Genomic DNA, 27,761 nt, shown 5'->3' on the forward strand with positions numbered 1-27,761 from the left:
GTTTGGTAGAGGATAAGTGATCCCTCCTACAAAGCAAAGGCACAGTAAGAAGAGGAACTGGCCACACGTTTCAAAACATTGCAGCTGTCACCTGGAGTATTATTTTAGCAGGATACATTGGTACAAAGAGGTGGAAGATGGGATCAGAACCCTATCCTCTCCCTAGCCTATACACTATGGGGTAAAGAGCACTATAGCTAACCTCTCTTTTGTGGCTGTCTTTATCTGCAAGTTAATTACAACCTCTTCCTGTTAGGGAGGAGATGTACAGAGAGAAGACACTCTGGTCTTCCTGCAGTTGAACCTCTTGGACAGCCGTAGTCCAGCTCTCAATATCCAATCAAGATTCTGTAACCAGATACTGCAGGTCTTACTATATTTATATTAAAGCTATTACAAGCTAAAGACTAGCCATTAAATTGCCAGTGTTCTTAAGCATGCTTCACCAATTTTCCCACTTTTAAGATTCAAGTAGACAAATTTTTAATGTTTCATAAATGATAAAAAGATTCACATCAGATTTCAACAGAATTAAGCATACTTACTCAACACACATGGGGCCTCTGAAAAAAATGTTATTCAATTTAATAAGTTTAATTTACATTGTATATGTACAAGAACATTTCTTTCAACCCACAGGTTAACACCACAAAAAAAGGAAGAGGTACTGCTGTTAGAGGAGTGAAGAAACTCTTGAAACACTGTTATCTGAAATAAAAGCAAGGCACTCTCCCTTAACACCTGATATATTCCTGAATTCTGCCTATATGAAGGTATGTTTACACTGAGAGAGCTCTAACGAAAGTAGTGAATTGAACCTGCATTAATTCTTTCCTTTACTGTTGTGACCTGGCCCTGGTTGACTTGCTGATGAATCTGTTTATTGACATGAAGGACAATCTCACAGGTGAGGTGATTTGTGAGAGTATCACAGTTAAGACTGTGGTGTGTATGTGTGTGTATGTGTGTGTATATATATATATTTAGTATATACAAAAAGCTGAAATTCAGTCAAAATATATTTATCTTGCTGGTCAGGCTAGTTACAGCAACCTACAAGAAACATTAGCTTCTCTGATATTTAATTATGCTATTATGTTTGCACATAAGGTTAAAAGTCAATATAAAAAGCAATACTTTTTCAAACATTATCTGCAGGTAAACCAGAAATATTAACTATAATGACTATAAGTCTGTTTCCCTATTGATACTACTATAAATCTTGATATAAGAATAGTTTTTTCATAAAAGCACATCCAAACATAGTAAGTGATAAAATACCAGATTACTATTTGAAAACCATACAGTGACTCAATATCTGGGTTATCCTTTGCAGCAATTAGGAAATTCATTTGGCATCTGTTTGATTGTATAATTTAATTTCCATATAAACAGCATAGTTTAAAAAAAGACAAAAGCTAGAATGTTTAAAGCTAACAAAAGATACAGTGACATCAGATTGACATTCAGAAATTTCCTTAGCAAAATGACCAACAAAATTTTGACTTAATACAGTGCATATAAAGTTTTTTAGAACTAAAATTTAAAAATATTATTTGAATTTAGCAAAACAGGAGCAAGATTTTAATATCAAAGTGCTAAACAGTACTGCCTTAGAAGTCACTGCAAATAAACTGTAAAATAACTCTGCTTGTGATTTGACAGATATTTTATATACAAATGGTTAATAAAAAGACACGCGCGCGCGCACACACACATATAGTATATACATATATATACACACATTATATATATGTATATAATTCTCCAACTGGTGTATCTGAGTCAGTGTGAACACTCCATTTAGTTATTCTGTGTAACAGGGCTCCCATGAGCTGGCAGTCATTGCAATAAATACAGGCAAAGCCATTACAATATACCATGCATACAAACATTTATACAAATAAAGACACTATGCAACAAATTATTTCATATTAATATGGCATCAACAGTATAAACATACAAAAAGGAGTACGAACACGGAATGTTTAAATGCAGCCCACCATACTCTTCCTAGCACTTACATTCATACTATTTTACAAGACTTGCTTGTTCTTTGAAACCACCTTGGGTCTGTTTAATAACTTGTTACTTGTGTTAAATCTAAAACTTAGCTATCCCTGATGCTGACCCTGTAGGCTCCAGTCACTACTTACTTGAACTTCCTTGTCTAAGGAACAACTGAATCACTGTTGTTCCTGTGTCTTCCATATACATTTGTCAGTTAGTCATTCTACATGGAATCAAGTTTGGAAAGCTCTGTCATGTAAGTTAGTGCATGTAATTTTCTCACTTGATTTCTTCCATTTATTTTCATATTAAAATAAATTAGTTAATAAACAAGACTTAGTAAGACAGCACTTTAAAAAATTGCACTTGAACATGGGAGCTAACAGCCATTGTCATTTTGCTATATTTGATTTATATGAAATGTTCAGTTGAATGTACTTTGTTATAAAAAGTGAACTTTTGTTTAGATTGTGCCAATGTACGTGCCCTTGATGCAGGAAGTATGCTAAAGGTATTGTCACAAAACACATACTGCCCTGGCAATTTGCTGTTCTATTTGCTGAACTATTTGCTGTTCTTGCTTTCAAACACACAAATTCTTCTATGATTTTATTCCTCATAAACAATGAGGTGTTAAACAACAGATTTAAAACAGTCATGTCAAACTTTTACTGCTGCTAGGATAGCATTGTCCAAAAGTGCCATATTAGCAATTTAAAAAACCCCAAATCACAAAAAAGAAAACAAAGAACACAACCCCAAAACAGTAAGCCAGTAAGTTTTAGGCCTCAGATTGTATAAACAAAGCGCCAGAGAAAACCTCATTTTAGAGCTGGAGCTGCTTTTCTATTAAATGAGGGCAGAAACTTTAGCTCTAAGTCACAATCCATTTGCCTGCTCTGGTGGGCATTTGCCTTTTGTGGGGGTGACTCGACTCAGAAGGGTAAGGTGTCCAGAAACAGCCTGTCAATAATGGAAGGGGCGGGCACCAAATCTTCCAGTTTCAGGTAGAAGATGCGCTGCAGTCCCAGTGTGCAGAGAGAACGCAAGTCAGCGAGAACCCCCAGTACCTTAGGCTCCGCAGACTCGAGGGGTTGTCCTTTGTTTTGGCAACTGAAACTTAAGTGATCTTTCAAACTGCTTGTGATCTTGTTGCATAGCTCTTCCACTTTCTTTGGTTCTTTTAATCCATGTCGTTCTGCAAAGTGAGGGCACAAGAGAAAGCAAGTCAGCATCCTTCCTCCAAATTGAAAGGTCTCCTTTTCTTCAGTGAGCAAACTGTAACCAAATGTGTGCTTGGTATACAAAACAAAAATGCTTTAAATGTCTATGATGTCTTAAATTGGTTAAATAGTGTCAGTTAACCTTTGTGTCATACAAAATACGACACAAGAATTGCCTTTCTCTTTTTAGCTACTAAAATAAGTAATAGAGATGCTCAACTGTGATTGAAATACTAGTAAAATGAGTCCAGGCAGTGTATCTAACATAATTTTTATGATATGAGACAGAATTTAATTGGGCGATTTTCTAGCAAAACTATCACAGGAGGTGTTTTGGAGATTTCCATGCTTCCCTACCAGTTGTGAATGCTCGATAACTATGGCAACCATTATTTATTCAGTGAATTCAAGTGGCGATCGATACCCTTAGCCAGCTCCATCAACACTAGGCTTGGAATTCCATTAGGAATTTGCAGACACTTTCGTAAGAAACTAAAGGCACCTTACTAGCCTTTGTTATTTTGATCAGCTACTGCTTTTTAGCTTATTCATCTGTAAAAGGTTCAAAATAAAAGAAATCTGGAAGTTAACTGTTTTTCTTTGAGGGAGCAATGTGAAAAGTGAAAAGGCTGCTGAGTTATCTATCACAAAAAACTCAATATCCGTAAAAGGAAGAAGAGCTGGGAAGAACAGCCTCTTAAAATGCTGTCATAATGTTAAACACATCCTCAGTTCTTTAAGCTTAAGCACAATGAATCAGATCTGTGATTTAATAAAAGCAGGCTCTTGGCTCTTTACTGATACATAAGGAAAGATAATTCTGAGTTGTTTGCTATCAAGATTGAGTGGATAAATTAATGCAACATTTCTGAACAGTAATCTCAAATAGCTTTGTGGCATTTTTATTTGTCTTTGACTTTGAAATTCACAGATAAGTAATAATTGGCTTCATGGAAAAGTCATAATCATTTGCACATGAAATAGAATTATACCAGATAGGGCAGTCCAAGAAAATGCAGATCAAATTAATTTTAACTAGACATGGAAAAACAGTGATGGCAGGAGACAAGGAGTGAGTTTTTGTGGAAGTTCTCATGCATGATGCATTTGAAGTTGCCTGTCTTCTCTGGCCTCCCTCCTCACCACTGGCAGCCACATCTCCCCAAGTTTTATGCCTCTTTATTTCAGGAGGAGCTGGCAATAGATACTTTCTTTGTCTAGCCCCCTAACAAACAATGGAGAACAATCTTCTTTACTCCCAGAAGCAGACATAATGCCTGTGCAATGCATAATGGTGCCTACATGGTGCAGGTATCTGTATAAAAACTTTTCCATGCCTCCTGTTACCAACTGCTTTGGTTGATGTTCTTGATAAACCAATAAACCAAGTGGGAGCCAATGAATCAGATCAGATTCTCCAGGGATTTTCACTCATCTGACCCATCTGCAACTCTATTGATGTACACAGAGCTAGCTCCTAAAGAGTATTAATTTGGGGTCAGATAAGTAAATCTGACTGCAGATACATAAATCTCTGGCCAGAAGCTACTGATTCTACCATTTAGTACTACTCTGTACTATCCTGTTGCTGCAGGGCATCATACATCCAGGTAGTAACATCTGCTTCAGACATTGTCTTCACCTTGAAGGAATAAAAAAAAACTAGGCATTCTAAACGCCTTTTTTACATTAAAATATGTCACTGAATATTTAAAGTCTTTCCAGTAAATTCAGTATAGTGTAAGCCTTAACCATTCAGGTCATTGAAAGTAAATACTTAAGTAGATTCTGCCATTAAAAATCTTGAGGGGATAAATATTTTATACAAATCTGAAAAACTGTAGGAATATTTTACTACTAGTCTTCTGGGCAAGTCTGCAGGACATTAGATTGATCTTGCAGTCTTTCAAGAGTTCCCATCTTTTAATTTGTTTTGAGGTTGTTCCTGGCTGTGTAAGTAAAGATAGCTTTATAGATCTAGAGAGCTGAAACACTAGAATGAGTCCCAAAACTGTTTTTAAAATAGCAGAGTAGATTTTTAAACCGATGTCTCAGCAGGTGTGTGTATTACTGCAGAGTACAGGAAACTTTCTGTAGCTCTTGAGTACACAGCGATGTTGTTAACATTTCAAGTCAGAACTAAGCAGTCTTTGTCTTACACTGTGAAGTTCAAAAGGTTTCATGAACAAACGGTTTCTTAGGTGACTAGCCATGAAACATGCTGATGTAAAATACAGTATGTGCAAAAATTATAGTATTAGTAGCCTAACTTTAAATAAAAAAATCAAAAAAAATCAGGATTAAGACATACTCCATCCTTAGTCTGCTCTCTAGTGCTACAATATTAAAGCACTTTTTGAAAAAGCAGTGTTCTCTCTTGCATGAAATGCCATGGGATGGCATTTACTACTTGCGAATGTCTGGCAGCTGAAACTGCCTCACTGGAAGGAAGGGGGTTTGAGTCTCCCTTACCCCAGTCATTAAGGCATCCTTTGAATCTGTGGACCCAGAGAAGGACAAAGACCTCTTTGGGAGCCTTTCTGCTAGTAAATGGCACTGTTTGCACTGGTACCTCAATCATAGTCTCTGGAAGTTAGTATCCAACTCATTTTTGGAGAATGTGCTGCTATATTAAACAGCTCCTTCATGAGAAAAACTTGAGGAGTCTTGCATCTCGTTTACATCAAATATTGTAATTTAATAGTTTGGGCTCAAATAGCAAGAAACACATTTTCTTGCCTTTTCTACATAACTAGTCTTACTCAGAAAGACCTAAAGAAAGGCAGAAAGACTGAGTCTATACAGCCACTCATCCTAAAGGGAGAAGAATGAGGCACTTGTGACAAGTAGGTGCACTGTCTCTGAAGACAATGGCCTCATAATCATTTGCTGGCTTCCACAGGATGTTCTTATCCACATAGAAATGAAAAGGACAAGATTTATCCACAAAAAGGACAGCTAGTCAAAATCAATATATTTTCTCTAACTGATTGAAGAGGTGTATAAATATTAGTGTCTTCAGACTTTCTTACAATGGTAATTAAAGATGTGCAGGTAAAGTGAATATAAGATTTTGAACCTTGTGTTATGGAATACCATCAATTTTTGTAAGAAAAAAAAAAGTGATTTATGGCAAAGATGCTCTCCATAAACCTGTCAGAATGATTCATCAGAAGCCTTGCCTCTAAAGCTCTGCAAACTTAGCAGCTCATTTTGGCAAACTGAACACTGCAAGGTTTTTTACAACTTTCTCCTTTACTCACACACGATTTCCTGGAATCTCAATGTGTATCTGTGTTATAATTATGCTGATCAGCAAAATCTTGATAGCAAGAGCAGGAAAACCAGTCACCAGCTGAACTAGTCCTTCTTTCCCTAGTCTCTGACATGGGGCAGGCTGGGCAGATTCAGTCCTGCTACCTCTATGAAGAACACCACTCTTAAAGCGTGTATTTCAAAGTTCCTAAGTATTTCATGGACCCTTTGGCTCTGTACTTTATATCTAGCTGGGTAAGTTTTAGCCTTAAATAATTCTGAGGTATCAGAAACAGTCTGACCAAAAATGCAAGATTTATGTTGCTTACTTAAAATAAGCCTCTTGATTGTCTCGTTTTCAATATAATTATCTGATTTTCTCTTCCTCCTTCACAATCCTCTTATCCTTCTATAACTTAAGCCTTCAGCTTTTTGATTGCCTTGTGCACACTTTGGTACTCAGCAAGACTGGGACATGACAGATCCAGGAGTGTTCTTTTCTGGTGTGCTCTGTCCATATTCATTCTGCTTACCTTTTGGGCACTTCACGAGGGTGCCTAAGCTAGGAGCGCAGACTTCTCAGGTTTCCTCTAATGTCAGTGGAGAAATGGGCATTTTTTGGAGATGATTTAGATTTTAAGTGGATGAATCAACTTCTGGAGGTGCCCTATATTTCTCCATTGACTGTATGAGGTACATAAAGTCCAATGGGCTGAATATGGGACTGAGACCATACAGGATATCAGAGCTTGCCCCATCCTTTAAAAAATCCACAACAAAACACAGAGGCCGTGGATTGCTGTAGAAGGAAAGAGTTGTTGCCTGAGCAAAAGGGTAGGAAAGGATGAGGAGTAAGTACTTCACTTTGCTGCTGACAGTATTCCCCTCAGCAAAGTATGTGTGTGAGTGTGTGGGGGGATAGCAGACAATGCAATCTGGAGATTTTTTCTATAACTGGCACTCCTACACTCCTCTAGTCTGCCACCTGCCCATATGTAGACCCAGCACATGAAGCAGCTATTCTGTAAGATCCTGGCAACAGGACTGAAGGATATATCCTGCCGAAGTACAATAAGCCTCCCTTCCATAGGCCAGTTGGACAAATCCATGCTTAGAGGGGAACTGCAGCAACCAGACTGGACTCATTGCTATTTCTTAGTATCAGTGATGGTGGAGCTGGAATGTAAAGCCCTACAGCAGCAGGATGAACACAAACTCATAATGAATTGAAACCTCACAATGTTCTTCAATGTGCTTCAATGTTAGGCTAGTGCCAGCCTAACAAAGCATTAAAAATGTGAATAAGCTGAATATGTACAGTGGCTTTTGGCTGATGTGTAAAACACTTAAAATAAACATATGCCAAAAGAGCTTGGCTGGATTAGGGGTAGAATGCTCTGTACTCAGCAGCATGCCACTGAGAGTGACAAGTGGACAAAACAATAATATTATGATGTGGGTACAGAAAGGAAGAGGCAGAGAGTAAAAGAATGAACAAGACAGAGAAAGAAAGCACTAGATGTTTCAGGGTAGGCAGAAATTTGAAAATTAATTAGACTGTCTTTTACATGAACTTCACTGTAATTTCAATCTATATATCCATCAATATATTTTGATATTGTTGGAAAATTGTTAAAACAAGTCATTCAAGAGGCTGATGCAGTATTTTAAAAGATAGTCTGAATTAAGTTCTGGTCTACACTGCAAACTTTAACATTAAAACTTCGTAGGGACTAGAGAAATTACAGCATGGAGCAATTGTACAAGAACACTTGTGATCTATACAACACACTAAACTCACAGGAATTGTCAATGTGAAACTAATGATAGAACCTGTCCCTAGACGACCAACATTTTTTTTTCCATGTTGGTACTCTTCCTTAGGTCCATAGATCACACATCCCCACAGAATAAATGATCCAAAGAAAAAGAATGGAATTGAACTTATTGGAAGGGCAGCCAAACAGTGTCTGCCTGAACAAAGATTATCATGTTAAAATTCACCATGAGTCTGTAAGGAAAAAAAAATCTTCACATAGACTAGCATTTCCTGCATTCATCTATACAGTTTTCATGATATCCTGTACCTCTATCTATGTCCCCTCAGTCTCCAGGAAGATAATCAAGTACAAGCTCCAGCTACTGCATCTATCTAGATAACATACAGTCAATAACCTAAATCAAGGATATGTGCTCTATATATGTGTTTATATAAATATGTGTGTGTGTGTGTGTGTGTGTGGACGTGTATACCTGTGTGCAAATATATATATGGAGAGAAAACACTATAAATCCTTGATTTATAGGTATATATTTATTATATATACCTAAGTATGTGTGAGTGCATGTAGATGGATGTTTATATACAGGAGTCAAAAATAACTCGAGAATGCTCTTTTTCACTTTAACACATCTTTCATTTTGGATTTTTTCAGGAAAAACAAAGCAACTCCACTGAGTTATTCTGGATTTAAGAGTTGTATCAATGAAACCAAAATCTAGCTCTCAATGGACTCTTCACAAGCACAGAAACATGAACAAAATTTCACTGAAAAACTGAAAATACGTTCCAGAAGAAAAAGAGAGTTAAAGCTAAAACAAGCCCAAATGCAGTAAGGAAGTGTACCATGTAAGATCCGAGGCCAAAATCTTGGCCCCACAAATGTGAGCAGGAATTCGGTATCTAATAGTTTTTATATTTGCCATTGGGCGTTTTCCCTCAGTGTTTCCCAAGCATCACCTCATTCTAGGTAGAATGAAGACTGCAGCTGATATTGTTGAGGCTACCAACTGCAGACTATAGGATGCCTGAGATGTGTGAGGAAATCAATTCCCATCCCAGGGGAGCTTATGGTATCCTCAGGAAGGTTCAGCTCAAGGCATGCTGGCATGCTTTTTCACCCCAGTGATCCAGCTGCACCTCTACATCATTATCTTTTCTGAAATGAGTGTGGGGCTTTCAGGAGAGCTGTGTGCTGTGCTCACTCTGCATTTCCATGGATACCCTTACTCCCAGCTTTGGCTCTGTGGCTGCTTCAACCAGCCTTGCCTCCTAAGCCCAAGGAATGCAGTATGCACTTCAAGGGGCTTTTGTTGTTTCAGGAATGAGGAAATTGCACTTTAAAAAGCTCTGCTTCCCCTGTTCTATACTTACTAGCCAAGTTTGGCAGATTTTTACATTAGTTTCCTGCTGTTTGCCCCATTAGGCAGAAAGGGTGAAACGATCATGTGCACACCCAACAGTTTTTGTAAAACTGCATAAAAAATCATTTTTCTTCCTATTCTCCAATTTCATCTCTCAAAAAAATGGTACCATGAAGTAGCTATAGTGCTTAGGTACCAAAAGCACTGTTGCCCTTGTGAAGCACTCTCTCTGATCTAGCTATCCCACTGAGAGGCAGGCTATACTATCTGTATGATTTCCAGCTCTTCAGCTACCCTGATGTTAGTACTTCTACACAGAAGACTTAGTCCTTATCGTTTCATTACGCTTTTCTGTGAATTCAGCAAACATTTTGAATGCTTTTGTAGGAGCTACACAATTTGGTTGCAGGCAGTTTGCTTTTTAGAGACTATTCCAAGAAAAAAAAAAAAAGACCCATGGAGAATAGAGTCAGATTACATTTTAATAGGTGTTTGGGAGGGTCTAATGTTACAGTCCACAATTTCAGTATGGTCATTACAATGCTTAAAATCTAGTCACTTCACCTGGAATATAGCCAAACTAACTGAGATTGCTTGAATCTACACTAAAACAGAGCACTAGTATCTGAAGATTTCTGTTATCAAAGGAGCACTTACCTGTAATCATAGTTAGAGCTGATAAACTTGCTAAGGCTGGGATATCAAGGTTAAGGCTCTTTAAGTTTAAGGAAAAGTCTTTAATAGAGTCAAGCCACTCCCCAAATCCACGAAGGCACTGAAGTCTATGAAGCACAAGTCCATTGCAGAATACAAACTTATCCTCAGCAGTATCAGACCTCAAATAAAAAGAGTTTAAAAAAAAAAATTAATGCATCTTCTACTTTACAGTAAAATGCATAACCAGTACTGAAGTGTCTGTCATTTAAAATCCAATGCATATTATCCTGAGACATATGTGGGCATTCACATCTGACAATAGGCTTCTCCCTTGGGGCAGAAGTACAACAAGCAAGCTTCTATGATTGCTTCCTTTGTAGAGATATAAGCCTGAGGTTAACTGTAGCATGTGGTGTAGACTGTCTAATTAGTTAAGATTTTGGTCCTGCCCAAAGGCATAAACAGAGGAGACATTTTACATTAAGTACTGTATGTTTGAACCAAAGGAACACTAAGTGCATGCATTTTGAAGTACAAAACTAACAGTAACTGAAGAAGAGACTCTACAGTGCTCAGCATTTATTTAGTCTCATCTACATTTTTCTTATTGTAAAAACTGATAAAGAAAAAACAATGGAAAATACATACAATAATACAGACCAATGCACAGAACATAATATAGTCGTCTTTGTGAAAAGCTGTGTGTGTGAGAGAGATATCACAGCCAAGCTCTCCCCTCCTTCCTCCCCCTACTACAATATCCCTGCAGAAAGCAGCATGCAAATGTCATTTTCAACCTGAAGGAACATGGGCATAATTCAATTCTCCAGTTTGGAATTTCCCCAGTTCCCGAAAGCATCTGTAGTAAAATGTCTTAACTAGTGCCAGACTGACGAACAACATCTCACTCTATTAAATGACTTGGTAATAATAAGAAAAACAATCTGAATAAGATTTTAAAGCTTCTTTATCCCCTTTTAAAGCAGACTATAAAGATGCACATGTGCTAAAGGAAAAGAAGAGAAAAAGAAAAAGCTTTTATATTAAAGGTATTTTCTACAGTTTATACTGATAACTATGATATGAAGCAAACTTGCTGAAATAGTACCTGAAGATCAATTTTGATAAACAGGGAAAAAGAGGATGTGGTATATCAAATGAAAAGAACCACATTAGTGAGAACTGTACTCTGTTTTTAAATCCTTTTATTGTTTTTTTCTGCAGTGTAACACAAATGAAATACTGTATTTTGTGGATGCAGACTTTGCTGATGTTTCGTGCTTTAAAAAAAAAAAAAAAAAAAAAAAAAAAAAACAATGTTCAAAGATACTGTCATATTTATTCCTTAAAAACATTTAGATGGATGACCTTTCACATCAGCTTAACAGGAAATGAAATAAATAGTTACCTGATGGAGAGTCTTAGTACAAAGAGCTCCAAAAAAGCTGATTCTATGAGTAATATCTGATCTTCTTTTGGGAGGTCAATAAATCCAGGGATTCTTTCTGCCCAGCCTCTAGATACATCAATGGAGGCAGTCAGAAGGTTATAGAACTGTTGGACATGTTCTGCATCTGTGCCTGCAGCAGCCTGGTCAGTGGAACAGTACTAAAAGGAAAGCCACAGAAAGCAGTGTTATATGCACTTTGCGGCATGCTCTGAAACATACAGTGTTATCTGCCCAGCAATGTTTCCCTCAATGGCAAAACTGGTGTTATTAACCATAATACATAGGTCTAAATCTATCTACCTATTTACCTATCTACAGGCATTCTGCTATTTAGATGCATATCACCAAATACTTCTACATGTACAGAAAACCTTCATAAATTATGACATTTTACAACTACCTATATACTATTAATAAATAGAACAGAAATCTGGTGGATAGGGTAATTTCTAAAACAATAGAAGAATACTGTTTAACTTACTATAGTTAAACAGTTTTCCCATTGATGAATTTGTCTTAGTATATACAAAATGCAGATTTCTTCCAAAACCTCTCAAACTGCCTTTTATCTGACAGTGACAGAGACATGTAAGATAAATCATCTTTTACCTGACACATGCAGCATCACTTCATTTGAATATAAAATTAGTTCAAAGTGAAATAGTTGCCCCAAAATATTGCTTACTCTTCAAATAGCATTTTAGGTTCTGGAGAACCTATTATGCTGTTGATGTGGCTATAACTCTTTCAGACAACCATTTGACAGCATCAGTTTGCTTAACTTCCCTGTGACTCTCTGACAGCTCCCTCCCTGCTGTCTCCTACTTCCCTGCCAGTGGATCCCTGTCACTTCTGTGACAGTACTCTCTCTCTGGCAGAAAACATAACAGGAGCTTTATGACTTTTGCCTGATTACACATGTAAAAAGTGCTGCCAGTTTTCTGAGCAGGAACTGAATAGTTTGAGATTTATTGTACCAACATCCTCCCCATCAGGCCTCCTGTGGGTTATTTCTGGGAGAGACTTGATAGAAACTCTCTCTCTGTGATGTTCAGCTGAGAAAAGGTTGAGGAGGTCTCCATAGCTGAAAACAGTGTGCACACCCTGCACACCTTGAAAACCACTCTCTATATGCAGTTAGGGGCAGAGGCCATTAGCTTGACAGTTTCCTTAGTCACCCGGTCAAGCATGGAAGCAGAAAGACCACATCTTTTTCAAAATCAATAAAAGTATGCTAGAAGCTTGAGAGGCCCTGCTTACAGGCATGCTACCTCTGCTGCAGATCTCCCATGGTTGCTTACTGCAGCCCAGGATTTACCTCTCTGCAGGGAGAAGAGGAGAGAGCTGCAAAGAGACCCTGCAGGGTGGATGCCTTAATCATTGCTTGCCACAGCTGGAGCTCATTGCTACTGGTGGGTAAGGGATAAATGAAAGTGTCAGAGACACTGATTGATTGCAAAGCCATAGTAAAGCTGCTAGAAATCTTGGAAATCTCTGGCCACATCTGGGTTGTCAGTACTAGCCCTGAATGAATATGTTCTGTGCACCTTAACGCTAGCAAAATGAGTTTCTTAAAGTGAGCTACTAGCTACCTCCTGTAGTCAGCTAGTGAAACATATGCAGTCCCTCTGATGAAGTTCACGTGGGGACAAATTCTGCTCTGGCTACTTGGAAGAATCCTGTGACAGCAAAGCAATTGGAGGCAAAAATAGGGAAAGGATGAGGAGCAGCAGCAGCAGATGTATGTGCTGCACTGTTACATGTTTAGTTCTGCATCTGAATGATGCAGTGGAGGGTGCTTGAGCAATATGAAATAGTACTCTGGCTGCTAGACTGCAACAGGATGGGAGCACCGTGGTGACTAGTAGGCAGAAAAATACTGTATGTTTTTGCAGAGCCTTTGCATGTGCTAGACCATCTTATAATGAAGCTGTGGAGAAAGCTAATACAGTGTCAGTGTGAGGAGATGAGCTTTTCTTATTCTTGGCCATCTGCTTCTGAAGGCTCTGGGAGGTCTGCTTCACTATGCAAGCCCTGAGCTATAGCTCCTTCTTTCTATAAAGGCAAATGGAATGGGTTGTTGGGAATCCTTGCACAGGTACTGCTAAGGCAGGAGATAGTCTTGATCAGAGTATCAGCGAAAAGGAAGGGAAAGAGAAGGAAAAGAAAAAGATAACACTCTAAATTTATCAGAGATGTAACTCATCACAAGTCAGTCTAATTATGCCAGAGATTAATTTGTTCCCAATATTTTGAAAAAAATTCCTATGGTGTTAATAATACAAAATTTTAACATTTTCTAACAAAGTTGAGTGCTGCATTCTATCACATGACTGTGAATGCTACAGTACAGTATAACCCATGTGGGACATTTAATTAAATAGAATGCATCTGAAAAAAAAACCTGTATCCTATATTTATTATTACTGTTTAGCCCATGAGAGCATTTTTAGCAGAAAGTTAAAAAATATATGGAATTAATATTTTTTTTAAACTGCTGTGATGTGTCACTGCTTGCTAGAAAAAGTTAGCACTTACAAAGAGTAGCTGAAATGTTTGCTTGTAACAGACTTACAAGTACGTAAGCAGCCATAAATAGCATGCATGTCTTATGCATAAAATCAGTGACTTTTTTCCGTGATTATTCTGTTAAGAACTGATATTTGACCTGACTTCTGAACTAGATAGCTGGTAAGTCTTGGTCAGGAGGCTGCAGTATGGGAGGGCTCCATTCTGCCCTTCTTAACCTGCCTGTGCAAACCAGAGGCACTCTGGGAGAGATCCAGAAGACAAAGCTCTCCTTTGTTCCCTTGCTCAGAGTTCCTTTAGGAATTAAAGGATGGCCAGCTTTTTCTCAAGGAGGAGTTCCATGGGAGGAAGCAACATTAGTTTATATGGTATATTTAAAGAGCTTCCAAGAACCTGATGTTGGGGAGAATGATAGTACAATCTCACTCCACCCTTGCCTGCTTTTATCAGTCCTTCATAAAATGGGATAGCTACAAAAGCATAAAAACAACATCTCCACAGTCTTAGAGAAGAAGCTATGCTTGTTTTTCAATGCATCTGCCCTTCCTGTGTGAGAAACCCTTATATTTGCTTAGTTTCTGGCTTGGGGGCTGTGGGAAGGAGGCAGATTATTATCTAAATGCTGCATTCTCCCTCCAAAAGGCAACTTCTGCCTGAATAAGGACTGCAGGATACAAGGTCTGGTTCTCATCTCCTTTCGTTCGAAGTCTAAACGCATGGAATTGTACCAGTGAAACAGCTGTGAGACCCGATTATGGCCCTTGGCCTTTAAAGAGTTCATAAACCAAATTCTCTTCCTAGTGATTTTTGAAACCAGATACCTAAATATACCATTGCTGTGGACTGGTAAATTAAAACCAATGCTTAAAGGAAGAGTAGCTATGTTCTGAACAGAGCCAATTCCAATGTGTTTTGTTTTAAAATTCCAAGGATATGCAATTTATTTTGCAATTTATTTTAGGATTTCTTTGGGTAGGTCATTGGGTTTTGGAGGGAACAAGTATTACATTCCTCTCTGAAACTCTTATTGGTATTTTTACAATAGTTGAGAAAACTTTACGAGGTACAAACATGAAGACCATTCCAAGCACTACGGTCCTGGCTACAAAACTGGGTTCTCAGATCTACTGATCTGTACTGCATTGCGGGGTCACAGCCGATCTGAATGTATCTTTATTTAGTCTTCACAGGTATAGCATTCTTCAGACTTATTTTAGCATTACAATGCATTTGCTGCATATTTCATTTAGTTAATATCAGTTTTTATACATTATTAATTCCTGATCTCCCTGAACTTTTTAAAATAAGCACAAGATTCATTAAGAACCTAGCAATCTATTAATTTATTTTAATATATTTTTGTATTTTCAGTACTGCTAAGTCTAATAGATTTTTGTAACTTTTGTTCTTAAAACAACAAAAAAACACCTTGGATATTAAGATGTCCCAACAGCCAATCATACATAATCTTGTAAATACCAAGTCTAAGTTAATTTATCATCAATTATATGCTTTCTGTAATATTCTGCAGAACTGTTAACTGCTTACATCTAAGGCTGTTTTCTTAAGAGAAATGATTACTGTAGGATGAAGAAAAAAGTCATGTAAAAATACATAGTGTTTATTCTTTTTTCTGTAAATGTGAAAGAGCTCTACATCTTTATATAAACACAAATAAATATGTTTTGATGCTGCTTTCATGCACTGGTTTATTATGCTCAAGTAATTCTGTGGCATACAGTAGATTTCTGCCCAAGAGTACAATGAGTCACATACCTAGGTATTTGCAGAATGACCCCCTGAGATATTTTGGGTGGTTAAAATATGTGTAAATATGCCTAATGCATTCTCCCCCTAAAAGGGTGTCAAGTAGTAATCAACTAGATTCTTAGTAATAACTTGTAAAATTGTACACTTAAAGACTAGCTTGAAGAAAAGATATTACAGCATGCTTATAATTGCCAAATGATATATGTAAATATATTTTAAAATAGAACTATATCATTTTATATATTTATAATAAAATAGTTTTCATTGTTTAATATTACTTAGAAACAGGTGATAAACTGCTAATGTAGATGTTGTCTTAGTACTGCTGAGATTTACTCATTTTTCATTAAGAGTAAGTAATCTGATCATGCTTTTCCTTAGCTGGATTTTTTCTTTTCATATATCAATCTATCTAAAATACATATTTAACATGCCATTTCAGCATTGTATTTTAATAACTACAGAACAGTCTTATATACTTGCAAAATAGCCTACAAAAATTTAACTGGTGAATATATTACATTAAAGAAAAAGGGTACAAAAAACATACAATATCTGATAAAGCTTTACTGATTTAGTTTTTTAGAATTTCAATTCAAAGATTTATTTCACAAATGTGAATAATACTTGAGAAATATCCATGCTGGGGTATTCAAAGCCAGAATCTATTCCTGTTTAAAATAGTGGTAAAATTCCAACTGATTGCAATAGAAATGAGTTCTAGACAGCCTGTTTGCTTCAGTGACCCAGTATTACTTCACACAACCTTTATATTTGAATACCAGAAAAGTGCTATTAGATTTTAGCCTTTACAACCTGGAAATTGAGATCTCTGACAAATGAGTCCCACTCCTGAGTTTGTTGGATTAATCAATTGTATTATAATTGATAGTGTTTTGGGTAAAGCCTCTTGCAAGAAGAGTGCTGTATTTATCCACACATTCTTGCATTCACTCATCTGTGGAATATACTGTGGTTAAACTTAGCTTTCAGACACACACACTTGCAGTCCCTAATGGTACTTGCACCTCCTTTCAGTCATGTCCACCTACTCTGAATAAATGTGGCTGGCTGTATAAATTTCTGCTCTTATCTGAATTTTACATTTATTTTCATTTTATCAAACTGGTTGTTAAATGGAAATGCAGTGCACAAATCTCTATACAGAAAACAAAGAAAGAAAGAGAAATGAGACGTACTCTTGAGTAGTCAAGCTCCCTGGGAGTGGAGTCCGTTAAAGCTCGTACAAGGGCGTTCATCATGCTGATGGGAGGAGAAGGTGGTGAGGGCTGTGAAGGTTCCTGCTGCAAGGGGCTCTTTGGTTTGGAAGGCAGCCGACCTCTTCTCCCTTTCAGGCTATCAGTACGGACAACTAATTAAAAAAGAAGAGAGTCAGTTGCAAAGACATCAGCAAACTAAAGAGCAGAATGAACATCTGCTTTTCTTATGATGGCTAGCTTGGAAAAAAAAAAGAGAGAGAATTCAATTTCAATACATGCTATTGGTGCCTTTAAATGCAAAGAAATACAAATGATATCAAAATTACATCCGCCTTATGATGATAAGCAGTAATGTAACTGCTTACTTAAAACCCTGCTGTATTTCTATTGCTCCTGGGTTTTTTCAGCAAATGCCTATGTGCCTGTATATATGCACACACAGATGCTCTACTGCTGAAAAAAAGCTGAGCATGAAACACAGATCTTAATAATACTCATACACATTTTATATGGAAGAATCATTCATTCAAAGTAATTCTGGCTTTCTTAAAGCATTTGAAAAATATGGTCACTATATAGGTCATATTATCCATGCTAGTAGCTGCAATGGGACTATTCACACAGTGTTACTCACATATATAAACATTTGCAGAATTGGCACCAATGAGTTCATCCTATTTCCATTTAATTTAGTTGCAAAGTTACAATCAGCTTATGGGAATGAAACAAGATCCTATGTATGTAAAAAAATGAAATGCAGCCCCTCTGAGATAGTACACGGTAACCAACAGCTATTATTGAACACTGTGCAAAGTTAGTAAAGGAGGTATTTTGGCCACCATCAAATTATCCTTCCATGGCCTTGCTGTTCTTGAACTCGGGAGTCTCCAAAAGTCTAAATATGATAACCCTGCTGCCTGGATTAAAAGGAAAAGTTTAGTACGTTATTACACAAATTCACATTTTGAGTGAATTTGTTAGGAATAAGTTAGGAATTTCATCACTGTCAAATTCATCATGAAGACAGCCATATCCACACACAGCCATATATTCATTAAACATAATATTTCTGTGGTTGGAATAATAATAGCAATATTCCTTACCTTCTTTAACCATGCCAACACTGAGACACTTCTGAAATCGGCAGTATTGGCATCTGTTACGACGTCTCTTGTCCACTGGACAGTTTTTATTTGCGAGACAAACATATTTTGCATTTTTCTGAACTGTTCTCTGAGAAAATGCAACACAAAAATAGTGAATTGATAGTTTCTTGAACGACTTAGAACCTGACAAAATGTATTTTAATTACAACATGAAAAGCGACAGTGCAATTCATATAATTAGATAAAATTAATTTCCTAACACACTAGCCTGCAGGAAAAACAATTTTATTAGTATTAGCTGCTGACAATGAAAATCATCTAGGATTGTTCTGAAGCTAGTCTCTGGAGACAGGCAACTTGGAATGATAAAATCATATCTGAAATTACCAGGTCATCGCATCTACCTTTGGGGATTAGATTATCTCCACTTTTAATATCCCTTTGGGAACAATTTTCTAGTTGGTTCATTCCCTTGATTATTGCTGACCTTATTAAAATAAAATCAAAATGATCTGTGATGTACTTCTCCTGCTATCACTATTATTAGTCAAATATCACAATGACTGGTTCGGTTAGCTATTAAAATCATCAGGGAAGAATATAAAAGTACCAGAAACCCTACCAACGGTATTCTGGGAGACTAACCTGACTTGCAGAAAAAAAACAGATAGAATTACACTGTAGTTACATACATTTAAATAACTCTAAAAATTATTTAAAGACTATGCAGTCAATTTAAAAATTGTAAAAACATGGTTAGTGTTGAAAAATATATAATAGAAATTAATGCAAAAATTTTATGTTTTTATTCTTAAAATCAAAGACACATCAATAAATAACTTAGCACAAAAAGCTTAATAGACATCATAACAAGAACAAATCTATAAGTTTGACATTTGGTATTAAATCTTTCACTGCAATTAAATTCATGGAAGAATGTTATTTCATAATTTGTGTTCCTTTTTAAATAAGACAGCTTCAAGGTATAAGAGACACAGCAAACATCATTCATTGTTCTTTAAAACTGAAAATTGTACATTTCGCTTGAAAAAATAATTTTGCAAAATAAGCTCTAGATCCTGCTTTGAATCTAAATTAATAGGATATGCTATTGATTTCCACTGGCTCAGGATTGGGCCCATAATAGCTGTTGTTTGCAGGTTATTTGTGTTCCATTGGCTAATTACAGTTAAATAAAAAATAAATTTTACAGGAGTTTTTTTTTTTATTTTACCATGTTGTAAAACAATTATTATTAAGTAATGTTAGTAGTTCTACGTGCAATAAAAACAATGTTGTAAACCCTCCCTCCTACAAGTATTTTTGAACTATTTTTATTCCTATCACACTTGGGAATTCTTTTATCAAAACAATGGCGTGCCCACTAGCCCTGCAGAAAAAAATTTATCATAGCAAATCCAAATTTACCATATCTTAAACCTATTGAGCAGAATTCTGCCCCAACCCTATCCCAAGTTTTTCGCTTAAGTTATTTCTAAAAAAAAAATTATTGAGATCTAAACTATATCTATTGAAAGAAAATGATCAAGCACTCAAATATAAAAGCAAAAGGCAACTACTCAAATCTTTAAAATATAAGCACAAAGATTCCTCTAAGAAACTGCTTTATGTAAATTATCAGTCTTACCTTTCAGCTTCAAAATCTTCTAACATATAAAGCTAACATGGAGACACTAAATAGGGCTTAGTTAGTGCTCTGCTAGGTACCTCCAATTGATGAGAACTCACTTGGTTCCTAAACTGAAGAGCTATAATGAAGCACCAACCACATAAAATTATGAATATTTGGGTTTATTTCATGCATTAAAGCAGTCTCATCCTTACATTGTATTTATAGCCCTCCTCACCTGGATCTTCCTCAGTGCAACAAATGGCACTATTACCAGCAGCTAAAATATTAAAGATTTCTGCATTTCTTATCTCATTTAAAACAAGGTTTAATTTAGGTTAGTGGCTGAATAAAATCCAGCTTGTCAAAAAGATAGATTTATTCCAGATGAATTTAGCTACAAAATAAATTTAGTTAACAGCTTAAGTAGATACATTCCTAGAGACACCTCTGCAGCAGGTGACCTGATCTCCATTAAGCAACACTGATAGAGTACAGACTCAGTTAACACAGTTTAGCACTATGGCTGTTTCTCAACTGAGACTCTGGCTGATCATTTTGTTCTATGGAGGGCTTGACTTGGCCTTGTAAATACATTTACCCTTCCTCACCGAACACCAGGGCTGGTAGCTCTGTGCCCTCAGGGCTGCGCTACCCTGTGCCAGCACTGCCACAGCCACAAGCAAGCAGTGGTTTGGTGGAGGCAGGTGCAGAGGGAGAGAAGCAGGAAGAGGACCAAAACATGTGCACCGGTGTGCATGCTGAGCTCTCACCTTGAAAAAGCCCTTGCAGCCCTCACATGTTCGTACGCCGTAGTGCTGGCAGGCAGCATTGTCCCCACAGACGGCACAAGTGCCCTCCCCGGATGAGGAGCTCCTGCTGGGTGGGGATGGGAGGCCACTGCTGCCACCGCTGCTCTCACCCATGAGGCCAGAAGTTGCTGCGTTGAGGCCAAGCTGCGAGAAGGCTAGCGTAGCTGGTCTTTTGGCCAGGGGAAGCCCATAGGAATGGGTCTCCATGGCAGCCTGGCTGGACGTGGGTCTGTCGGGTCCCAGCGGCAGGCTCAAGGAAGCAGGGTCATAGCACATGTGGGCACCTGCTGCTGGCGTATGGGGGGGTGAATGCTTGAAGTGAAAGAGAGGGAAGCGCGGAGGCACAGTCTTCATGGGGGCAGCATCCATGAGGTGGCCAGGAGGAAGGCAGGTCTGTGCGGGTGGCAGCGGGGGCTCATCCCACAGGCTCTGGTGAGAGGGGAAGCCAGGTGTGGTGGGTGTCGAGGGTGGAGATTGTTTGAAGTACATGGATGTGCTGGGCATTCCCTCGTCTGAGGATGGTGGCAGTGACTGTTGGTAGGAAGAAAGCCGGGTGTCTTCCATTTTTATGAGGGGCCTCTGACTGGAGGAGGAGGCAGATTGCATTTGATAGAGGCAGGAAGGCTTGAGCTCGTAGCTGCCGGAGTAACCCTCCATGAAGGTGCTGAAGCTGGGAAGAGAGGTGGTGGCTGTAGCAGTGATCTCAGTGCTACTCAGGTCCATGGTCAGCTTGGTGTAGTCAGGATTCATGATCTCTGAGCTGTACTCTGAGCCATATGCGTAGGTCTGTGCTGCATAATTTGAACCAGGCGGTGAAGGACTATACTGCGCTTGCACACAGGGCATATCTGCAAGGGCAAAGGGGGATGTTAACAACCAGGCACTCAGGTGGCACTTCAGACCCTTGTTAACTTCTTGCTTAGGAGCTTTCCCACATTTCATGGAGCCCAGTTAGACACACAGCTTTCGTGTTTGCTGGGACATGGGAAATATAAATTAGCTTTGAGTCCTTGTCTTTCAATAAAAAATATGTACTAGGATTGACTAAATATTAGGCATCCTGCTCTCATTTAGTCACTGGAGCAACTCAGATTTATACTAGTGTCAGTGAGAGTATAATCCATCTCAAACTGCCCTAGATCTGCTGCTTAATATATACAAGTGTCAATAAGAATTAAATAAGTCTAATGAAAACAGTATAATGACTCTAAATCTATCTTTATATGTGCACAACTGTGCCATAAAATTTTCATGAAGGGTAAACTAGATTATCAAATGTGTAATATCAGAAATTACATATATTTTAAAAAGAACAGCATCTACAGTGTATGCCAGGTCAGAGAAACAACTCAAGTCACAGTATTTTCCACTTAGGACTTGCAAACATCAATTTTGCTTACCCAGCTGTGGACCTTCAAAGTGCATTTCTGGTCAGATAATTATTCCAGGTTGGTGTCTAGCTAGTTGATGTCTAGCTAGTTGATGTCTAATTAGTTTTAAGTTTATATGTGGTATGGCATTCTCCTAAAAAAAAAAAAGTGGGTGGTACACTGTATCCCCAATTTTTTAAAAAAAAAACATAAGGAAAAAAGTATGTTATATTTCTGTTTCTCTCTCTCTCTCTTTTTTTTTTTTTTTTTTTTTTTTTTTCCAGAAAGCAAGGTTTAGGCTGACAATATAATTGTTTTTCCATTAGTCATAAAAGTTAATGTGGTTCACTGATAGCTGGAATGGTTGTAACAACACAATCACTACCTATAAAGATTTGTGTTTTTCTTTCACATTTCCTACTGTTCTGCTTTCCTTTGCTGCTCACAAGAAATAATGGACCAAATTCTGCAATTCATTTGAGGTTTGCTTGATTAAACTGTTAGATTCTAGCTCAGAATTTGCAACCAAAACTAAAAGCGCATGGTGAGTTTCAGTTCCACGACACAGGAATAAAATACATTTTTTCATCAGTTAGTATAAATTCTCTTTTCAAGAGAACAGAAAATAAAGTAATATTTTAACTCATGGAGAAAATGTGTATCAACATTAAATGTTTATTTGTTCCTAATCATCGTAATTTATATTCCAAAGGCACTTGTTAAGCAATTCATATAAAAAAACTGCATTAAAAATATGGCTTTTCTCTCAGTAATTTAAGAACCACCTTCACTTTTAAAGTACTAATTTTAATCTGTCATGCAATAATCCCAACTAATTTGTGTTAAATCAACTGCTTTGCCGACAAACATATCTAAACTAAGAACCACATTTCAATTATCGTACCATCACAAACTCTTCAGATCTTTCTTCTTTTCAATAAGAAAAAAAAGTGAGAGAAAAATAGTGCTTTTAATTTTCAAAACCGCTAAGACCTTTCTGCCTGTAAATCCAGTTACTTAGATTAAAAAAAAAAAGAAAAAAGAAAAAAGAAAAAAGCAGGACGGACTGTACTCCTAAACTTCACCTCTCAATCTTATTTATATATTTTCTATTATTCTTGTTTTTACTATCAATTTCTGTACATGCTATTCAATGTACACAGATGTTATGCCAACTCCTATTACTATAATGCATCAGTTTAAGGACCGTCTGTTGAAGTATGCTGATCAGTGCTTAATCAAATAAAAAGAGGAAGAAATTCCTTCCCTGCACCTCTACTGAGAAATGACTGAGAAACGCAACTGAACGAGCAGACAGATAACGCCACAAATGGACGTTTTCATACATACTCCTGGGAAGGAAAAAAAAAAAAAAGTCTTTTTGCTTGCTCTGGAAATGAGCAGGAGTTCAGGAGAACAGATCTTTACTTTTTTTTTCTCCTAAACAGGGTATGCTTCTGAGCATAACGGGGTTATATCACAGAATTCAGTTCTAAGTGGAATAAGAAGCAGAAGTCTAAAATAAGACAGACCTGTGGACCGAAAAAATATCGCTGCCGTAGATATCCGTCGCGATCTGCAGGACTCCTCCTACTTCGCGCTCTGCTAGCGCATTCAACCGACTGGTTCTAAACCCTACTTTTCCACTTAGGGTACTAATATTAATTACCCTGAAAAGTAAACACCTGGGATTTTTTTTATTATTATTTCTTTACCCAACGATATTTGAAAAAACACTGCAGGCACATTGAGAAGTTGTACGTCATCACAGCCAAAATGAATGATTAAAAAATCAGGGGAGAAACATTCAGATCTATTATCCCTTCTCAAACCTTTGCAAGAGCTTGACAGAAGAGATGCACAGTTTAACACGAAGTAAGCAATGTTCTTCATAAACACATTAACATGCCGCCCACTTGCTTCCAATTTGCTCCTTAAATGTTTACAGATCTTTGGTTTGGAACTTTCAATTCCTATGTATCCGGTTATGATACGGCTAAAAGTGTTACCAAACGCAGACATTTTCAATGACATGAGCTCTAGATCCTTTTCGGATGTGAATGCTCTGCCGCGCCGTTAGAGTCAAACGGAACGGCAGGGACCAGAGGTGGCTACGAGAGGTGGGAAGTGTAGACACAGTTGCAAGTACTTGCAAAAGGCGGAGATCGCGGAAGGGCAAGCCCTTTACAGCCCCGTCTGCGCCTCCTGCTCCTTTCCTCCCGGGAGAAGCCGGGCGGGCTCAGCCACTGTGACCTCCAGGAGCGGCGGGGCAGGGCCTTACCTGGAGGGTATCTTGCTCGCTGAATGGTGGGGCTGGGCGTCCGGCCGGAGGAGGCGGCAGCGGGATGAGCGGGCGGCGGGGTCCGTGCCGGCCGGGAGCTCTCCGCGGCACCGGAGTGGGAGCCTGGCCTCGGTGGCGGGCGCTCTTCCGACCCGGACTCTGGCAGGTGGCGGGAGAAGGAAGGGCACGGTCAGGGGGAGCCGGGGGTGGCACGGGGGCAGCACCCGCCCCTGGCGGCAGAAAATGCCCCTCTTCCCCGCTCCCTCTGCGGGGCCACAGGACGACCAGCGCAGCGGTGGCTGTCCCTCCCCCACCCCCCCCCTCTTGTCGCACAGCAAGCCCCCACCTCGCTCCACAGGAAAAAAGAAAGACACTAGCTGGGAGGCGCGTTTTCTGCTAGCCCCGCTCTCGCTCCCTCATCACACAAAAGGAAGAAGCACCGGGCTGGGAAAAAGGAACGGGGGAAGCGGAGGTGCCGTGTTCTTGCTTGCTCGATTGTTTTTCTGGTAAGGAGCGTGGGTTGGGGAGATGGCAAGGGGAGAGCTACCCCCCGGGCAGGGGTGACTCCAGCTGCAGGGCAGCATCTCCCCGAAGCCGCCCTCGCATCCATTGGTGCGGCGCGCTCCCTGGCAGCGTGGCCGCCCGCGGAGCAGGAAGTTTCTTTTTCGGCGGGAGCGGGGGGAGGGAGGGTCAGAAGCAGATTGAAAGTTTTTATCCGAGGTAGTGACTAGCCGGAGGGACGGGACTTGAGGGGTTTCCTACCAGTGCGGCAAGTCTCCAGCGTTTGCCGCCCTGCCGCCCCGGGGCGGCCCGGCCCCGCCAGGGGGCTCGGCCCCAGCCCCAGGGCAGCTGTGCCCCCTGCACCGCTCGGCGGCGGTGGAGCACCTCACCGCAGGCTAGGCAGGACGCTGCCGCGCTCCGGGCACTTCATCCCATAGAAATGGTCTGTCCCGGGCCGCCGGGGCTTTCGGTGCCGCCGCGCTGGGATCAGGTGGGCGCTCACCCCGCGCAGGCGGCACAGATAGGCGGGGGCTGCACTGGGAACCTGCCCCGAGGCCCAGGAGCTCCCCTCGGGCAGCGCCGACAGCTCTCTCACCCACCCCTGCGCTCTCCGTCTACCCCTTGCCCCTTGCCTCCTAATCCCGCCCCAGCTCCAGGGATGTTAAATGATTATTAGCTCATCTCTTTCTCTCCTGCTGGTTTTGTTCCCTCCCTGCTCTCGGGCCAAGCTCCTGCGAGGCTGCTTCTCACAGTGCTCTGAGCGCCCTAGGGCTCCTCTCCCCCCCTGAGCCGGCGGTTACCTAGAGACATTCACTGCGCTTTTAAACATGCAACACCCCTCCGGACTGCAGACGCCTGAGCCAGGAGCACAGAGCCTTAAGGGCTGTAAATTAGGAGGAAATAACTACCCTTGTCAAAGCTCTTTTCTTCCTCCGTGCACTTTACATTCAGCCCCGAGTGACACTCCTCCCCACCCTGTAATATGAGGAGGAAACCGTGAAATACTCCATTGTGATTGTGACTTCTTCAGTCGAATTTCGAAACCTTCATTTACCCGCGAGGGACCGCGAAAGGGGAAGCTCCATTCAATTAAAAGTTTCAAGCTATATTTCCACGGCTGGTTAGCTCGTGATTTTTGGGAACGCTCCGAGCCACACGGTCGCTCGAGCAGATATTCAGGAGCTGGGACGAGCTTCACCTCCGAAGAAACCGTCTAGTCTTGCTTTAGTCCATTGTTTTAACGGGGCCTGACTCCAACATACAACAGTCTCCACGGAGGGAAGAAAAAGAGGGCGAAGAATGTAATCAAGTAAAGTGGGTTGGATAAAAGTTAGCGATTCATTTCTAAACTTTTTTTTTCCTGGAAAAACATCCAATCCCAACGCACCAAATCCCCGACAAAACCCAGCATTTTCCATCTTTGGGAAATTTTCTGGCGTGAAATCCATCTTTTAAAAAACGCAAGTTAAAAAATAGATTTATTAGCTAGTGTTACGAAGGTGATCCATACGTCCGCCTTAGACCTCTGCCTAAAACCTATCGCAATAATGTAGTCGCGATAACCGTCCCCAATATAACACGACGGAGTGTCTGTGCCTTATCGATTCTTTCCAAGACTGAAACTTTTTTCCCAGCCATTAAGACAATAATGTAAGCGAAACGTTTACACAGCGAGTCAGGCAGACTGCAGTTAAGTCTCTCCGTACTGTAACACACGTGCTGGATCACTGCAGCCTATGATTACAATTTCTGACCTCCAAAGGGAAAAGTGCAAATTTCTTAGGAACAGATGCCAGGCAGACGTGCCTAGCAAAGATCCCGTCTCATTTCAATACAATATGCCACATTCCAACAATTACCTCTTTAGCAAGCTCTCCAGGCTTCCTACGGTCTGTTCTCTCCTCAGGACAGATTAGATCAACCTGCCCCGCCGTCCTTATTAGACAGCTCTAACTTGTGCAAACAAAACCAGCTATTTTGCAAGCACAGTTAAAGGAAGAAGACAAATTACTGCCATTCATCACAAGCGCTGTAAACTCCCCGCCGCCGCCGGCAGCATCATTTCCATGACAACAACTAGCAGAAATACCTTAGTACCGGCTGGGGCTTTATTCCACTAACCCAGCTCTCCTGGCTGTGAAGAGCGGCGGCGATGGTCGTGCTATGGGCATAGGAGGGGGCAGAGCTGCAAGGGAGGCTCGAACACCGAGTAGCAAATGACCATCCACACGGGAGAAAAAGAGAGGTAAAGTTTCCGCTAGAGCCGCGGCACCTCGGAGGAGCCACCCCGAGATTCTTCACACACCGCTGTCATTTCGCGAGCATCTACCCCAGCGGTACAACTTCTACCGAGTCCAAACACATCACATTCTCTCTCTCTCTCTCTCTCTCTCTCTCTCTCTCGTTCATATACGTACTTGATTGCTGTGGAGGTTCCGTCTTTACATCTAGTTTGTAAATGCCTGTCTCCTTAAATGTGCATGTAGGCGCTGTCCAGCGGCAAAATTGTAAAAAGAAAACCCCAGAGACTCTTGGTGGCTGCAAATCTGGAGGATGCGTTATCCCGAGGCATGGAAAATGATGGCAAAAGCTTGAGAAAGCGGGAGCCCGTTCCCGCCGCTGCTCCTGAGTAGTAGCGCGGGCGAGACGAGGCGCCGCCACTGCTGCCGCAATGTGCCTTTGTCTGTGTGTGCGGCCGCGGAGAGAGTCCGGTCCCCGGGCCCGTGTGCCCGTGCGAGCGCGTGTGCTCCGCGGCGCCGCCGGAGAGGAAGGAGACTCCTCTCCGCGCTGCTCGCCCTCTCCC

General features: G+C 39.9%; 1 protein-coding gene across 2 annotated transcripts; it reads right to left on the reverse strand.

The window, feature by feature from the left end:
• Positions 1–559: 559 nt before the first annotated feature.
• On the reverse strand, positions 560–27,761 carry NR4A3 (nuclear receptor subfamily 4 group A member 3). 2 transcript variants are annotated; one of them, XM_062569743.1, is made up of 8 exons: positions 27,376–27,761; positions 24,458–24,616; positions 20,768–21,654; positions 18,362–18,491; positions 17,238–17,410; positions 11,698–11,897; positions 10,290–10,468; positions 560–3,208 (listed from the first exon to the last, which is right to left on the reverse strand). In XM_062569743.1, exons 3-8 carry the CDS (start codon positions 21,650–21,652, stop codon positions 2,946–2,948), a joined length of 1,830 nt encoding a protein of 609 aa, XP_062425727.1. In that variant the 5' UTR covers positions 21,653–21,654; positions 24,458–24,616; positions 27,376–27,761; the 3' UTR covers positions 560–2,945. The 2 variants fall into 2 exon arrangements, with proteins under 2 accessions (XP_062425727.1, XP_062425728.1); XM_062569744.1 differs by lacking the exon at positions 24,458–24,616.

Source organism: Rhea pennata, chromosome 2, assembly GCF_028389875.1.
Source record: "Rhea pennata isolate bPtePen1 chromosome 2, bPtePen1.pri, whole genome shotgun sequence".
In the NCBI taxonomy this organism is placed as follows: domain Eukaryota; kingdom Metazoa; phylum Chordata; class Aves; order Rheiformes; family Rheidae; genus Rhea; species Rhea pennata.